General features: G+C 38.1%; 1 protein-coding gene across 1 annotated transcript; it reads right to left on the bottom strand.

The window, feature by feature from the left end:
• Positions 1-7599: 7599 nt before the first annotated feature.
• On the bottom strand, positions 7600-18310 carry LOC119066997. Its single transcript, XM_037169725.1, has 3 exons — positions 16247-18310; positions 15150-15407; positions 7600-7653 (listed from the first exon to the last, which is right to left on the bottom strand). Exons 1-3 carry the CDS (start codon positions 18308-18310, stop codon positions 7600-7602), a joined length of 2376 nt encoding a protein of 791 aa, XP_037025620.1.
• Positions 18311-18954: the final 644 nt, after the last annotated feature.

The raw sequence follows: 18954 nt of genomic DNA, 5'->3' as shown, positions 1-18954 counted from the left end.
GCACATAAATCGAGTAAATCTCATCCGATTTTGCTAGTTTTTGTTTCATTTGAGAGATAATTGAATGCCGAATAGAATGATGGCGAAAAAAGTTTCAAATTTGGGCACTTGGACTAAGGCCGCTACTCGGCCCTACGTGTTTTTTGCACATAAATCGAGTAAATCTCATCCGATTTTGCTAGATTTAGTTTTTTATGGAGTTTAATTGAATACCGAAAAGAACGTGGCAAAAAAAGTTTCAAATTTGGGCCCTTGGACTAAGGCCGCTACTCGGCCCTAAGTGTTTTTTGCACATAAATCGAGTAAATCTCATCCGATTTTGCTAGTTTTTGTTTCATTTGATAGATAATTGAATGACGAATAGAATGATGGCAAAAAAGTTTCAAATTTGGGCCCTTGCACTAAGGCCGCTACTCGGCCCTAAGTGCTTTTTGCACATAAATCGAGTAAATCTCAACCGATTTTGATAGTTTTTGTTTCATTTGAGAGGTAATTGAATACCCAATGGAAAGTTGGCAAAAAATTTTGGGTTTCTAAAATAATGTCGTAAATTGTTGGTTTTATTTGAAAGGTACTTCGTACGGGTTTTCGTAATTGCGCTATGCGCAATTTAAAAAATGAACAGTTTCAGTAAATTTGACAATGCGCAACTTGACTTGCATTTTGGTAACAGACGCATTAGAGGGTTGTAGACGTATTAGGGTTCCGGGCTTATTAGGGCTACGGACGTATAATGGTTGCGAACGAAATAGAATTACGGGTTGTACGGGGCTAAGTCGCAGCAAACGCTCCGACTGTTCTGATGCCTTGTTTTTTTAAAGGGCCTAGTATCGGCCTCAGTCCGAGGACCCAAATTTAAAATTTTTTCAACTACATTCTATTCGGCCTTTGATTACCTTCCAAATGAAACAAAAATTACGAAAAACTGATGAAATTTGCTCGAGTTATATGTAAAATACACATAGGCCCTAGTATCGGCCTCAGTCCGAGGACCCAAATTTAATTTTTTTTCAACAACATTCTATTCGGCATTCGATTACCTTCCAAATGAAACAAAAATTACGAAAAACTGATGAAATTTGCTCGAGTTATATGTAAAATACACATAGGCCCTAGTATCGGCCTCAGTCCGAGGACCCAAATTTAATTTTTTTTCAACAACATTCTATTCGGCATTCGATTACCTTCCAAATCAAACAAAAATTACGAAAAACGAATGAAATTTACTCGTGTTCTATGTAAAATACACATATGCCCTAGTAGCATTTCACTTCTAAGGCCCTAACTCACGGTCCACTCACCCGATTTAAAAAAACTTTTTTTCCTGGATTGGTATTGACAATACCTTCTTCCTCTTCTTAATCTCCCATTCTTCACAACATAAAGCTATAAAGCTTAAAAAGTTGCCTGAAACTTTAATTACCGAAGGTGATATGGCGAAACATAAATTGGACTAGCAACCATCAAACCACCACCATCAAAGTTGCAGATGACTATGATATATCACTTATACCACCGCCCATCAAAACTCTTTTTAGCCCCGTACGAAGTACTGGGGGCTTATAAGATTAATATGCCGTTTGTAACACGTCGAATTGGAAGCAGACAGTAAGGTCAAAGCATTTGGTTATGTTCATAGATGACGAATCCGCAATAAAAACAAGGCATCAGAACAGTCGGAGCGTTTGCTGCGACTGAGCCCCGTACAACCCGTAAACCTAATTTGCCCGAAACCATTATACGTCCGTAGCCCTAATAAGCCCGTAACCCTTATTCGTCCGTTATCAAAATGCTTCCGTAATCTTATTGCGTACTTGACATTATTGCATATTTTTGCAAATTAACTGTAAGTGTTCATCTTTAAAATTGCGCTTAGCGCAATTACAAAAGCCCGTACGAAGTACTTCTCACGTATAAAACAAAAGTTTACGATGTAATTTTAGGAGTCCGAATTTACAACTTTTTTTTACTAATTTGCTTTCGGTATTGAATTATCTGTCAAACGAAACAAAAAGTAGCAAAGTTTGATGAAACATTCTCGATTTATGAGCAAAAACCACATAGGGCCACAAAGCGGCCTCAGTCGAAGGGCACAAATTTGAAACTTTTTTCACCACGTTCTCTTTGTATTCAATTACCTTCCATAAAAAAACTAAATCTAGCAAAATCGGATGAGATTTACTCGATTTATGTGCAAAAAAACACTTAGGGCCGAGTAGCGGCCTTAATCCAAGGGCCCAAATTTAAAACTTTTTTTGCCATCATTCTATTCGGCATTCAATTATCTCTCAAATGAAACGAAAACTAGCAAAATCGGATGAGATTTACTCGATTTATGTGCAAAAAACACTTAGGGCCGAGTAGCGGCCTTAGTCCAAGGGCCCAAATTTGAAACTTTTTTTTTCCACCATTCAATTCGGCATTCAATTATCTCTCAAATGAAAGAAATACTAGCAAAATCGGATGAAATTTACTCGATTTATGTGCTAAAAACACTTAGGACCGAGTAACGACCTTTGAGCCATCCCAACAAGCCCACGTCGCATCTTACCTAAAAACAATATTCAGCAACTTTGTTCTACTCGTCAATACCTTTAATTTGATATATCACAAGCAGGTATTGCGTGCGTATTTCGGTAGATATCGTCGAAAGACTGAAAAACACCTATAGGGCCCTAGCTCTGGAAGGGCCGACCCTACCATGCCCATTTTCGAACTTGACCTTACTTTTGTCGATACCAATCGGGAAAAAAAAGAATTTTGAAAAAAGGTTGTGTTTTACTCAAGCTAGAGGGGTCACGGACGGACGGACGGACGGACGGACGGACGGACGGACGGACGGACATTTTTTTTATTGCGGATTTGCTATCTATGAACATAACCAAATGCTTTGCCCTTACTGTCTGCTTCCAATTCGACATGTTACAAACGGCATATTAATCTTATAAGCCCCCAGTACTTCGTACGGGGCTAAAAATGTCCGTCCGTCCGTCCGTCCGTCCGTCCGTGACCCCTCTAGCTTGAGTAAATCACAACCTTTTTTCAAAATTCTTTTTTTCCCCGATTGGTATCGACAAAAGTAAGGTCAAGTTCGAAAATGGGCATGGTAGGGTCGGCCCCTCCAGAGCTAGGGCCCTATAGGTGTTTTTCAGTCTTTCGACGATATCTACCGAAATACGCACGCAATAGCTCCTTGTGATATATCAAATGAAAGGTATTGACGAGTAGAACAAAGTTGCTGAACATTGTTTTTGGGTAAGATACAACGTGGGCTTGTTGGGAGGGCTCAAAGGTCGTTACTTGGCCCTAAGTGTTTTTTGCTCATAAATCGAGTAAATCTCATCCGATTTTGCTAGTTTTTGTTTCATTTGAGAGATAATTGAATGCCGAATAGAATGATGGCAAAAAAAGTTTCAAATTTGGGCCCTTGCACTAAGGCCGCTACTCGGCCCTAAGTGTTTTTTGCACATAAATCGAGTAAATCTCATCCGATTTTGCTAGTTTTTGTTTCATTTGAGAGATAATTGAATGCCGAATAGAATGATGGCAAAAAAAGTTTCAAATTTGGGCCCTTGCACTAAGGCCGCTACTCGGCCGTAAGTGCTTTTTGCACATAAATCGAGTAAATCTCAACCGATTTTGCTAGTTTTTGTTTCATTTGAGAGGTAATTGAATACCCAATGGAAAGTTGGCAAAAAATTTTGGGTTTCTAAAATAATGTCGTAAATTGTTGGTTTTATTTGAAAGGTACTTCGTACGGGCTTTCGTAATTGCGCTATGCGCAATTTTAAAAATGAACAGTTTCAGTAAATTTGACAATGCCCAACTTGACTTGCATTTTGGTAACAGACGCATTAGAGGGTTGTAGACGTATTAGGGTTCCGAGCTTATTAGGGCTACGGACGTATTATGGTTGCGGACGAAATAGGATTACGGGTTGTACGGGGCTAAGTCGCAGCAAACACTCCGACTGTTCTGATGCCTTGTTTTTTTAATCCGCTGGAATTTGTACGCAACAAAATCATTTTTAAATCTGCCACGAATATAACCCGAATAATGCCATTTTTCAGTCAATTTTGCATCAAAATCTCTCCACTCTGGAACGATACATAATTATTTACAAAACATAAACATTTTTTGGTCGTTAAAGCTTTCGATTATTCTTTAACAGCGACTCAATTATAAAAACAATTTTATACCAAAACCACAATGAGTACCTCTACTTCACTTATGTACGAGTTCGGAATAATTTTGTCATTTTTCTTTTAACAAGATTTCTGTTTTCTTATTCAGAAAATCGTTGTTAGTTGTTGTTGTTCTTCGTTTTTTTTATTCTTTTACTTAACGTAAAATTACTTATGTACCGAAAAAGAACTTTAGCCGTGTAACTTGGAATATAATACGAAGAAAAAAAAAACGAACCGAAAACTCCATGAGAACTGACTGAGGCATAAACACACAACGATTTCATAAATTATATTATACTAAAGTGAACAAGTTTATTAGGAATGAAAAAGTACTTTTTATTTATTTAAGTAGAAATAACACCGTTGAGAGACGAAATTAATGTAATGTCAAATGCAGATTGAAATATTCTCAAGAAAAATTGTTGATGAGGTAACATTTATATTCAAGTTTTGTTTTGTGTGTGCGATTTTCTTTTTATTATTCTGATTATTATTTTGTCGTCTTTACTCAGTATTTTATACTAATTTCTGTTGATTTATTTATGTTTTTGCTTTAATTCAAATGAGTCCGATGAGCTGCCGTCATCGAGAAAGATAACTTCACCAAAATCTTTTCTTGAAAACAGAAAGCCATTAAAGCACGCGACAATGTGTTACTATTAACGGAAAAATTGGTTTGTGGGTGATAACTTATCCCACGTGGAGAAACCTTTGCAGATTGTGTAAATTTATGTAACTCAGCAAAATCATCAAAAAACGAAAGGGTTTTCGCCTAAATGTAGACTACAAATTTGTAAAGGATCCATTGCTTTTTTAACACATTCAAAATAATTGCGACTTGTCTACTTTCGGCACCCTGGACTTTACTTAAATAGTCGTTGAATCGAGGGATTGCTCACTTTGATTACGCAAAAATTGGATCTCGTCAAATCAGTGAAATTTCGTTGATTACACTTGATAAATTACTGTTACTAGCTATTATGATTAGAAACTGATTTAAGACGTTTGACTTCAGTATTGAGTGGTTAATCACTTGATTAACAAATGGTTAATCATGTTAATCAGCTAAGTGAGCAACCCCTCGCGTGGAATGCCTCCAAATAAATTTCTAAAAATCTAGAATTCAGTTTTGGATTTTTAGAAATTTATTTGGAGGCATTCCTCGACTATTTAAATAAAGTCCAGGGTGCCGAAAGTTGACAAGCCGCAATTAATTTAACTGTGTTAAGAGGCATCGATGCTTTGCTGAAAAGCATACATCTGGGCGTTTTTTTTAAACTAGATTTCAGTTTACTTTTGATGATATCTTTTCACCAGAATTTATGCCCGGGATATACTGACAATCTTAACCACACTGACATACTAAATTCAAGTGACACTCCAAGTACACTGACATTCCTGAGACCATGCTGAGACTCAAAACATCACTGACACTCTTAACCATACTGACATTCCTAACCACAACGCTTTCAGCATACTAAAACTCCCAGTCTTTAACATATAACCACAATGACAAGACAGTCCTAGTCACACTGCACTCCTAACACCTTACTAACACTACCAACCACACTAACGCTCTCAATAACACTGGCATTCCCAACCTAACTAAAACTACACTGACACTCCTAACCACGCTGAACTTCTTAATCCCACATTGACAAAATGTTCTATCACTTTTATTTAATTTTAGTAATTTTTTAGAAATCATAATTCCGAATGAATCTTAGTTCCGGGTAATTCCTGGGGAAACATAATTCCTGTGGAATCTGAATTTCTATTTAAAGTTAACCTAGGTGAACTTAAGTAAAGCTAGGTGAATCTGAGTTAAGCTAGGTGAGTCTAAGAAAGCTAGGTCAATCTAAGTGATCGCCAAGAACTCAGTTTCAATATCAATATAATGAGTTCTAAAAATAATCCTTTTCGTCCTTATCATCCTTATAACACTGATTCTCCTGATCTAATTCACACTCTTATCACAATGACACTCCTTATCACACTTACACCCATTATCACACCAACACCCCTTATCACATTCATATCTACAATGACACTGACACAACTCATCATACTGTTACCATTTTGCAACTGAAACCCTTAATCTAACTGACATCGCTGGTCTATTTTTGAAGAATGGTGTTTTTACTCACCGGCTAAAATCACAGTTCACGGATTTTATCGACTGGAATCGGTGTACGTTTATCTAAGTTTTCAATTTCATGAGTAAACGTTTCTCAATTAAATGATTCTTTTGGTGATTTAACAAAAAAAAAAGATTCAGTTGAGCAGACGCACCCAAAACAGACCAGAAAGTAATTAACAGGCTCCTGTCATTAGAAAACACATTAGCCAACTGCCTTCTCTCCGTTTTTCAGGGTAAACTTTCCAAGCAAGATGAAAACGTTGTTACACAATTTTCTCAGGTTAATCTTGAATATAGATGGAGCTATTGGTGTGAGAGACATTGAATATGTGTTTTTCTAGCATATTTAGTCTTAATCAAGATTTACAACCACGAATCACAACTTCTCATGAAATATGATTGTGGGTAGCCAAACGCTCGTTAAAGAAGATAACCCAGTGACCGTAAGACGCTGTGTGTGGATCTCCTCGGTCGAAAGTTAAGTTACGTGACAATTGGACTGTGTATAGCTAATCAGATCATACTCTAAGGGGCCTAGCCAAACCTTCGTTACAGAGGTCCATCGAATGGCCTTTGCAGGGGGCAGCCGAACGCTCGTCCTAGATGTTAGCCCAGTGGCCGTTGGACTGTGGGTAGAAAAGCCCTCGTCGTAGAGGTCAGCGAGCAGCTGTTGCACGGGGGGTAGCCAAACTCTCGTCCTAGATCTTAACCCAGTGGCCGTTGGACGGTGGGTAGCCAAACCCTCGTCCTAGAGATTAGCCGAGCAGCCGTTGGACGGTGGATAGCCAAACCCTCGTCCTAGAGGTCAGCCGAGCAGCCGTTATACGGTGGGTAGCCCAACCTTCGTCCTAGAAGTTAGCCCAGTGGCCGTTGGACGGTGCGTAGCCAAACCATTGTCCTAGAGGTCAGCCGAGCACCCGTTGGACGGCGGCTAGACAAACCATCGTCCTAGATGTTAGCCCAGTGGCCGTTGGACGGTGGGTAGCCAAACGCTCGTCCTAGAGGTCAGCCGAGCACCCGTTGGACGGCGGGTAGACAAACCATCGTCCTAGAGGTCAGCCTTGTGAGCGTTGGACGAAGGGGTAGCCAGGTGAAGCCAGGTGAAGCTAGGTGAAGCTAGGTGAAGCTAGGTGAACCCAGGTGAACCCAGGTGAACCAAGGTGTAACGACTCTTCGGTTTTATTATATAGAAATGTACGACTGCAATAACGACTGGGTGGGCATTGTCCAAACGGTATTTTCAAAATTTAGTGCAGATAGTAAATTAGTGTTTTATTCCTCGACAACAAGGTATGCTAGGTATGTAAACACAAATTGTGTTTTAGCCTGAAAAGTTTTTGTATTTTTATTTTTTCTTAATTTAAAAATGAGGCTGCTACGTAGTTTTCAAGAAATGAGATTGTCTCAAAAACAATGATATTAAGAGGCACCGGTACTTTGCTGAAAAGCATACATTTGGGCGGGGCGTTTTGTAAATACTGGATTTTAGTTTACTTTCGATGATATCTTTCCAACAGAATCCTTTTTTTCTGTCTCTTTATTTCATTCACTAATTAACAAAAACAATGTAATACAGCATAGCTCCAGCATGCTCAAGCAATTCAAAGAAGTTTTTTTTTAAATGTACGACCGCAATTCCGACCACGAATGTGTTAGATTTGGTTTTAGCAGTTTGACCAGCAGTTTTCCCAGAGCTGGTCAAACGACTACAACCAAAACTAATTTTTATTTTCGTGGTCGGAATTGCGGTCGCCTAGAGCAGAGAACATACAAACTTATGAGGCGAGTGATGCTTCACTTATAGTCCACCATGGTTAACGCCTTCCAGACTGCACACAGATCGATGGAAGAACTTACAGACTTATTAGGTCAGTCAGTCTATAGCAGAGAAAAAGATTCTGATGAAAAGATATCATTAAAAAGGAAATACGAAACACGCAAATGTGGGCTACAATTTTAGCTAAGTAGATTGTGAACATCTGTAAACGTTTCTTTTATGACATACAAGAATTCCAGAATTGACGAAGGGCGAAACTTTTTGAAATGTGTTGAAAAGGTTCATGGGATTTGTTTCATGTATCGCAAGAGTCTAATGACCTAGAGTAGTTAATTTTAGAAAATTGCGAGCGAAGCGAACGAAATTTTTTTAAAGCTTATCGTTGATAAGACTAGTTGACTAGTTAATAATTATGTAAACCTATTTGGTTCTACACAATTCACGGAGGCAATTAGACATGCGTTTCGAACTTTCTGACGCACAACGACATTCTCAGTAAAAAACTTATTCTACGGCATGCCTCAAAAATGTGTAGATTTTTTTTTATAAAATTCATTTTGTCATAACAACAACACTGTACCTCTTTTTGTGAACTTGCAAAAAATCGGTGCATTTTATGGGTATACCGTGGAACAACTTTTTCTTTAGAACAACGTTTTCCATCAATCAAAAATAGCTTGTCTTGATGTCTTAACACAATTTAATTTATGCTTACATAAGGTGACATTCAAAACAATTCTAAATGTTCGTTATATATTCTGAATTATGAGCTCCGCAGGCAATTTTTTCAAATATAAAACTTCAAAAATATAGAATATTTCAACTACTCTTCAATACATCTGAATTTATGAACTAAATTCAGCCCGGGCACAGAAAATTTTAGAGTGGGCATTGAACATTCCAGGGTGGGCAATGCCCACCTTTGCCCGTTAGTAGCTACGGACCTGGTCTTAGGGTAATTCGCCACTTTTCGACAAATCCAGACGTGACTACCAACTAAAAATATTGTTTGATGATAAAGTCTCTTATCAAATATTCTGTCATTGGCGAGGCCGTCAGGTAGCCAGTGCGTGAAATCATTTCAAGAAATTCACGAAAATGAAGAAAATATTTTCACAAAAAGAGTCATTAATTGGAATACGTAGTTTAGTAACATACCATCATACCCTTTTACAAGTACTTTGTACCCTGTAAAGACAAAACTTTAAATTCCCTTCCCTATTTGAACCAATCTGGAAGCTATGGAATCTCAAGGACTATACAAAGACTCGCACCTATTGACTCTAAAAAGTGCAAAACTTTGAGTGCCCTCTTTCTTAAAGCATCTCTACAAAATAGATAAAATATTCGCTGCTCATGCTTCGTCCTTCTTCTTTTTGCAATAAACTTTCGCAAACAATCTACATATTAACCGAATGGCCTGTTGCTCAAAAGGAAAATAATATACCAATTTGTCATCGCATTATTATTATAGATCGAATTGAATATTCAATATCTCCGAGATATAATTCCAATAACACGTCAAGCTAATAGACGTTCTGCCGATAAACATCTTTAAAGAAATGTTCATTAAATTAAAAAGCAAACAACACAACAGTCTAGTGCTGTTTTTCTTCTTTGCTTTTCATCTTTTTCTTTCACAAGTAAAGTTCGAGCAGACATCACACGTTTAAATTTTGACTCCACCTTAAACAACAGAAGGTATATGGAGATACTCTTTGATTTGTCACATATATTATTGCAGGAATTTTTGAGGCACAAAGAATCTTTACTCAAATATCTCAAAGCAACACAAAGGGAACATGGGATTCAAAAAGATTTTTTATTTTTAAATATTTGATGTGTTGTCCATGCATCTTAGTAGAAAAACTCTTTATTCCATAAAAGAAAAAAAATCAAAGCCATTGATGTGAAAGTCACTCGCTCCGACTTCGACTATACTTCTCCACTCCACTCACAATGTAACAACTTAACATTTTCGGTTTTATGCTCTGATTTTTTATTCACTCCTTTGAATTTCCAATTCATTTTCATCTTTCATACAGAAATTTTCAAATACAAAACGTGTACAATTTCCCCTTCCGTTTTGATGATCCAATACACGCGGAAAATTCTTTAACTTAGTATTGGAGACGTTTCGCACACTACCAACAGCCGGTGTCGGTGTATGTGTGAGCGGTGTTTGGTGATATTAGTTGATGCATCTTGGTGATGGTATTGGAAAATTGTTGTGGGAAATCTCCACTTACATTTCAACTGATGTCTCGTTATTCAACTGATAATTTAAACGACTTTCATACTCTCGCGTAACAATTCGGTTTAGTTTGATGTCAGGATTTTCATCGATATTAGAAAAAATGAAAAAAAAAATTACTTCAATTCCGGAAATTCTTCAACGAGGCTGGTTTGAGAATAATTATCACAGTAAACGAACTTTGTTATTGTGATGTGAAATTGAACATTCTGTTTCTTAGATTTTGTCCTGACCGTGTACGAACTTTATGGAAATTAGGCATGAGCGCCGCTGAAAATAAGCCGCCGATCAAGCCGCCGCCGGCCATTTTTGAGCAAGCCGCGCCGCAGCCGAGCCGGTGCCAAAAACACGGCTGAAGCCGGCTTGAAACGGCTGGAAAATGAAATAAAGATTTCGAAAGGTGAATGGGTGAAATAATTTTGAAAACCGAGATTCCTGTTGATCCTAAGCAGCTCAAGTACTTTTTGAATTTTTTTTTCAAAATTAAGAAAATTTTGAAAATTTTCTTGAATTTTCATGAATTTTCCAGAATGGTATATTACGTCCTCGCTTCTAAGTTTGTTGTTTTGGCAAGTATGACCTTTGCGGAACGAGCCGAAGGCGCACAATCAGTTAATTCACAAATTTGAGAAAACTTTATCGATCTTTGCGAATTTTCTCGATTTTTTTTCTTTTCAATTTTTACTTTATTTTCGTGAGCTTTCGATTTCTTCTCGAAAACCATTTTCTTAATGAGTTAAATGAGTGTACCGGAGCATGATTTTCCATTTAGTTCAAGTTTTGAGGCAATAAAACTTGACGTGTTAGTGAACCTTAGACTTAGAGACTTGCTTGTAACAAGACCAGTTCTACTTGCACCTAATCTACCTACATTTTCGCTTTCCGTACAATTTCATTTTCATGCTTACTAGTTCATTTTCCATGAATTTATCTAAACGTTTTTATTTTGAAAAAAAAGTTAAAAGGAACCTCCAGCCGAGCCGTTTTAAGCCGGCTCAAGCCGACTTTTTCGCCGCCGCCGAGAAATTTTTTTCGGCTAGCCGCCGCCGAGGTTTCTCCGTCGGCGCTCATGCCTGATGGAAATTTGAACTTTACCGTTTCTTTAGTTGTATTTGGTTAAATCTCTACCTTATGAAGCTGTCCTAGTCCTAGTCCTAATTTTATTTGATGAAAGAAAACACGGAAACTGACTGTCAATTACCTAATTCGATTAAGGTCTGCTGTTTAATATTTTATTGTAGACGACAGAACAAACCTCTAAACCACTTAAAAAAAAGTCCACGATTCTTCGTCATAACGGCAATTTTTCCATTTTTTTAGAAATCAATACTCTCTCTAGCAAACAAACTGTCAGCTCTCTGTGTCAAATTCACACCTTATTTCTTTATATTCTACAAACACTATTTTATATTTTGACTGACTACTCTGTAATCTACGTGTAAATTCCTAAGACACTTTCACCACCTTAATAAAAGTAGTTTGTTTTCTAGAGAGAGTACCGGTAAATTGATTGACCATCAGCGTTAAGTACGATTGCCATACTTTGGGTCATGCTAATCGTTTAGCTTTAACAGTTGAAACGGAATTCAACTAACATTCACATGTCCGAAGTGAGATTAACCTTATGTTCCTCACTCAAAAGGCCATGAGAAAATGTAGTTTTGCTGAGGCTTTGTCTGATGACAGTTCGCGAGAGAAAATTACTTTTTCCCTCTACTTGTTTTGACAAGGAAGAAAGTAGAGTTTTACTCTCTTAGCCCCGGGAAATGAGTCAATACTTCATTGACATGAGCGTTAAAGCTCATTTCACAGGGCTCAGGTGAATAAAATAACTTTCGTAATTGTTTGAAATGTTTTATTTTGCCTTGTGTTCCAAACTAGGACGTAATCTATTTGTTTCTCTCTCGAACTGTCCCCTTTGTTTCTGTTTTGAAAAATGTAGTAAGAAATTGATGTTTTGGGAGCAAAACGGTTAATCGCATACATATGAAAGATGTTGTGTACACCACTGGAAAAAAATAGGAAATTCTAACTCGAGTGAATCGCGGTCTAATGTGCGACTAGTCTCTTACGTGCTATTCACACGAATTGAACTTAATGGTTTTATACTTAACAAATTGTAAAAGGATAAATTCACTAGGATTGAAAACGATTGCATCCTCATGGAATGATAAACGATGACTTAAACAGTGTCCTGATTTCACTAGAATGGTGTTAGAATAGGCCTATATATATTATCGCATGCGGTGTGTGTGTGTGTGTATTAATAATACACACACACTGTATTATGCGCTATATACACGACGTACATAAGAGTAAACAAATTTACCCTAGAGATCTAAAGGTTTTGCAAGCAAAATTATATCACTAGAAGAAGAGTTGTTTGCCTACTGCGATAAAATACCTCACTGATATAAGGCTGTATATAAGAGACTCGTACTAATACTCGCGAAAGCTCTCGTATACGTATACGTCCCGTATATACAGCCTTATAGCAGTAATGTACTATTACAATGTGCACAGCGAAGCTGATGATGAAACGTCAAAATAGAATTAGATCGGTCACATTTAGGAGACCCACTGGAAACATTGTGAATACTGCACAGGCCTGGAATCCACAGGAAACCCGAAAGAAACGAAGACCGAAGATCATGTAGAAGCAAATACGAAATGCCCATTTATGTACGTCATATACCACTGTACTGCTCGCAACGTTTCAAATGTTCATCCACACACCACGCAAATAATAACGATAATGACAGACTGACGAAAGATAATGGGTACAATTTGATTAGAATTTCAACAATCAAGTTATTAAGTCATCATCGTCATTTCTTTTTTTATTACTTTCCCACCACAACAAGTGTTCATAAACCCCAGCCTCTGAATCAAACGTTTATATTGAGAGAGCATTATGAATAAGTTATGAAATTTTTGTAATAAATTCTCCCGGTTTTTAATTGAATCATTCATTTTCCGTATATGACGCAGATAACATCTTAAAAGCCTCAAAAAGTAAATTCAACAAAAACTCACTGTGCATATCTACCTTCAAACCAATTCATTCATTCGGTTATATACATAATACTCCTGTACCACTTAAGTGCTATTTTCTGAGGTTTGTTGGAGTTACGGTTGGTTGGCTAAAGAAGTATATTTGTCAAGGGACTTTCAATTATACTATCTGTGATATATACACAGAGACAGAGACTTACTTACCGTAACACATCAGCCGAAACATATTGTTTTGCGTGTACCATCGGATGAAATAATTAGCATTGCTCTACGTTTCCTGTTGTTTTATAAATGAAATATATTTTTTTTTAAATAAAATTAAAGGGATTGGAGTACATTGTACGGAGGAGTCTGGATTTGAAAAAAAAAATTAGTAAATTAAAATTTGAGTGGTTTGATGTTAAGGGCATATTTTTTTGAATTGGAACTTTAGAGCCTCGGCAATTCTCCGCTATCAAAATTTTTTCTCCGCGAATAACGGATTTGTTCTACAGTTTTTCCAGCTCTTTCCATCCCTAAAAGTTTTTGTTGTCCCCCCACATAACTCGGCGGTTCGCTGATGGTAAATTTTCAGAATCTGTAAAATCGTCTATCAGCGGACGCCTGAGTTTCAATGGTAAACGAATAAAACTTGCTGGAGACGATAGAGCGTGAAAAACTATGGAACAAATCCGTTATTGGCGGAGCAAAAATTTTGATAGCGGAGATTGCCGTAGAACATGGGTTTGAAAATGCAGACCTCCGCCAATTGCAATAATTTTGTATGACCAGTTACCTCAGATTAAATTTTTAACACTTTGAGACAATATAGGAAGGATCAGTCTAATGCATGAAACTACGATTTTTTCTTGAAACTAGAGTTTTCAGTCTTAAAAATTGTAACGCAACAGACCGTTATTGGCAAAATCTGCCCTAAGGTAAAACTCAAGAGATCGGTCTTAACAACCTAAACATACTTTAAATGCAACAGCGATATACTTTGTACTATACTCTCTTAATCAACCATTGAAAATTGTTTCTTTGAACTTTTCGAGTTGCTTTCCACAATCAACATGTTGCATCCTAATGCCACTAACATTGTGCATAACAACCGATTCATGTCACATCCAACAACACTCACGTCGTATGATAACACTGTTAGATTGTGGATCGAAAGCACATTTGAACTCTTGAACCAACGCTACTATAATGTAGATGGCGTTGATGTTTCCCTAAATTAATTTCATTTTTACAACACTGTGAAGTTTACAACTTTTATTTTTGACTTGGAAATATTCTGTCTCATTGTAGTGTCATTGACGTAGTATATTGTGCATAAATGTTGATCCGTATCCGGATGAATATCTATCAATTTTATCATGATTTGTTCATAGTTTTAAAAATTCAAATGAAATATGCTGAGTAAGACAATGCTGGTGAATTGGTACTAAATTTCATGAGCAAATTTGAATTTTGGTTGGATCAGTAGATTAGAATGTCGTCAATCACTCAAATAAGACGCTACATTTGATTTGTGGTTGCCACGGTTGCCAGTGGCAACTTGCCACTTCAGGTTTTGAATTTTCAGCGGACTTTGACGTAAATTGATTCAGATTTTGCAGCGTAAAATCAGAGGTGGAACATCATATGAGCTAAATGGGATTAACCCAGGGCGCTGAGAGAGTAGAACGTCAATTTTTTAAATATAAAGTAAACAGAGTAAACAGCGATTTCAAACATGTCAAAATCGGAGTACCACAACGATCGAAATTGGGTCCCCTGAGCTTCATAATTTACATCGATTTCATTGGTCAATTGGTTTTGTATGCTGCCGATGCTGCCATACTGTATGCGGTTGACACAGAGGAACAACTTCGATTTGCAATACAGCATGACATCGACCTGTTGCACGACTGGCTGAATGTGAATGTACTTTCCCTCAACGTTGGGAAGACTTGTTTTATGTTGTTTGGTCGTGCCAGGCACATTGAAAACATGGACATTGTCATCGATGGCAGTTCGATTAAACGAGTCAACAAATTCAAGTATTTGGGACTAGTAATTGATGAAGAGTTGAATTTCCACGAGCACGTGAATCACATCAAGAGGCAAATTTCATCTTTCATCTCCTTAATGTGGCGAAAGAGTAAATTCATTCCTGTGCAAAAGAAGAAAAGTATCTATTTTGCGTATGTCCAGAGTCATCTGCTGTACATGCTGCCCATTTACGGAGACTGTGTGTTGTAAACTGACGTCGATGCAGGGGAAAACCAAATTGATAGCAATTCTTAGAAAATTTCTTTATTCGGGAAAGCTTCAATTTTCCTAATAAAACAATAAAAATTTTGAGCATAAAACAATTCACAAGAAAAACAACTCAAATTCCTTACATTTAGTTTCCCTGCTCTACATCGAATCCTTTTAAAGCCTAATTAACCATTCGTATCGTCCGGATAACTTCCTAAATTCACAATTCACACAATTCAATAATGAGACTAAATCCATTCATTTTTTACAAATTTACCTCGAATCAACAGACTCTACACCTTCGGATACGAATTATAATTGCAATAAACGGATTAAACAATCAAACTGATCAATGATTTACACGATGATTTAAGATTTAAGATTTACGACCGGAATTCAGTCCTCTTTCAGCTAAATCTTTATCGGAAATGAAAATGTCAAAAAACTAACAAACGACATACTAGATTCCGATCGACTATTTCGGCTTCGCAGGTTGCTGCGCAACATCCTATCTGCTTAACAGATCCTATCTGCTTAACACTCCCGTCATCTTGTGTAGCAGCATTCGTCCCTTCCATACGTCGTACGTCCAATACTACCAATTTGCTCACAGGTCTTGTGAGGAATGTTCCGAGATCAGTCCTCACTTTTCCACTTCGAACTGTTCCGGCTTTGTCTCTGAATACTTCGACGATTATTCCTTTCGGCCAAGTGTTCCGCTTGAAATTTTCGTCCACGATCAGAACAATGTCGTCAATTTGTAACGGTCTGACTTTTTGGAACCATTTTGGACGTTTGACCAGTGTCGGCAGGTATTGCAGCACAAATGCTCGCCAGAATTTATCCGCCATAACTTGAGCGGTTTTCCATGAGTTTTTAAGTGCGTCTGCATTCGTAAAATCTCCAGGTGGTTTCATACCGTTTGACGAACCGAAAAGCAGGTGATTCGGCGTGAGAACTTCGTCGGTAGGTGAATCCAGCGAAACGTACGTAAGTGGTCTCGAATTGACAATGTTCATCGTCAACTTCATCAGATTGTTGAGTACTTCATCTGTCGGAAGTCGTATGGAGATGACATCATCCATGCACCTCTTCACAATTCCAATCATTCGTTCCCATGCACCGCCCATATGACTCGCTTTCGGTGGAATGAATGTCCAAGACATTTCGGTTGTAGTGAATTCTTCTTGAATTCGATTTTGGTCCAGTTTTTTGAACTCTTCACGTAACTCATTATCCGCACCATGAAAGTTAGTTCCATTGTCGGAGAATATTTTTCTGGGCTGGCCTCTATGTGCGATGAAATTTTGAACTGCCATAATGCAAGAACTCGTATCCAACGAATGCGCAACTTCCAAATGGATTGCTCTTGATGTCAAACAGGTGAAGAGTACTCCCCATCTCTTTTGTGTACTTCTGCCAACAACCACCTCTATTGGACCGAAATAGTCAACTCCCACATACGTAAAGGCTGGTGTATAAATGGCCAACCGTTCCGGTGGTAATGGTGCCATTTCCGGAATTTGTGGAAGTGCAGCTGAGTTTTTACATTTCTGGCAGTCAGTGCGTACGTTTTTGACGAGCGATCGTAGGCTTGGAATCCAATACTTCTGTTTCATTTCGTTCAGCACTGTCTGATGGTTCATATGTTTGTACTGCTTTTGGTAGAAATGTACAATGAGACGCGTAACGTGATGACTTTTGTCCAGAATTATTGGCCGTTTCATTGAAACCGACACTGATTGACAAGCATCGATACGTCCCATAACCCGCATGACACTATTTTCATCCAAATATGCCGAACATGTACGAATTACACTGCTTTTCTCGAATTCTTTCTGTTTGTCGATTGGTGCTGTTGCGTTGTGTCGTATGATCACCAATTCATCTTGGAAACTGTCGTACTGAACTTGTCGATATATAAGTGATTCGGCAAGAGTGAGCTCTTCGGAGGATAATGGACCAAAATAACGTTGTTCAGCCATTGACTTCGTATTGTGTACGAATCGCAAAACGTATGCAACTGCCCGAACCAAACGTGACCAATTGGAAAATCTCTTGAAGTCAATGAACTGATTGACTGGAACAACTAAATGTGACATCGTATACACTGGCCTCAGTTCTTCTTTCGTTTCGAATTTGGGTTCTTCCAACTCAAATTGCCAGGCAGAATCCGGATTGCGAAGGAATTCTGGTCCATTGAACCAACGTGCCGATGATTGTAAATCTGCCTTGTCCTTCGATTTCGTCGCTTCATCTGCGACATTTTCCAATGATGGTATCCAACGCCATTCCATATCGCCAGACAGTTCCAAAATTTCCGCCACTCGGAATACGACAAATTGACTGTATTTTCGCGTGTCCGTGTGTAACCAGGATAAGACCGTTTGAGAGTCACACCAAATGACCGTTTTGTTGATAGTTAGACCGTAATGACTTTGTATGATGTTTACTGCTAAATGCGTGCCCAACACAGCACCTTGCAATTCCAATCTGGATTTTGCTCCAACAATACAAGTGTCGATACCGTAATCGTCTTCCACACGAAAGTACGCTACAGCTGCATAAGCTTCGATGCCAGCGTCTACGAACATATGAAGTTGAATTGATTTCGCTGGATGCGGTGACATTCGATTCGAATATAGTCGTGGAATGTGAACTTCTTCCACCATCGGTAACTGCTGTAGCCATTCGATCCACTTTTCCTTCATTGATGTCGTTATTTCATCGTCCCATCCAAGTCGAGCACGCCAAATTTCTTGAAGTATAATCTTCGCGTGTACCACGAAGTGTGCCAAAAACCCCAAAGGGTCAAACATCGACATCACCGTTCTGAGAATTTTTTTTTGGTTGGTCTGAAGTCTTCCGAAGAATAATTCGATTTAACAAATCCCATCTTTGACCACACCCGCCCTGAACAAAAATAAAGTTTTACCGAAAATGCACCCAAAAATTGATCGCTGTTCTGAATAGAGGGACCCTAGGGGAGTTCAAAACGATGGTCCGTTAAGCTGGACCAGATGCTTCCCCAACCCATACAATTTTTTCCTTAGTTGTATGGGTGTGGGGAAGCATCTGGTCCAGCTTAACGGACCATCGTTTTGAACTCCCCTAGGGTCCCTCTATTCAGAACAGCGATCAATTTTTGGGTGCATTTTCGGTAAAACTTTATTTTTGTTCAGGGGGGGTGTGTGACACCATATGTGAAAAATGCTCGATGTAATTTGTTGAATTAATCTTAGTCAACCTGTAAAGTCAAATGCTTAGTCAAGTTCTTCTAGAACCTTATATTTTCAGTGTATAAAAGTGATAGATAGAAGACGGACGTGTCGTCTTAAATAGGTTTTCTATCATC

Source organism: Bradysia coprophila (assembly GCF_014529535.1).
Source record: "Bradysia coprophila strain Holo2 chromosome X unlocalized genomic scaffold, BU_Bcop_v1 contig_117, whole genome shotgun sequence".
In the NCBI taxonomy this organism is placed as follows: domain Eukaryota; kingdom Metazoa; phylum Arthropoda; class Insecta; order Diptera; family Sciaridae; genus Bradysia; species Bradysia coprophila.
Note: the sequence above shows the minus strand (reverse complement) of the source record. Positions and strands in the feature narration are given on the sequence as shown.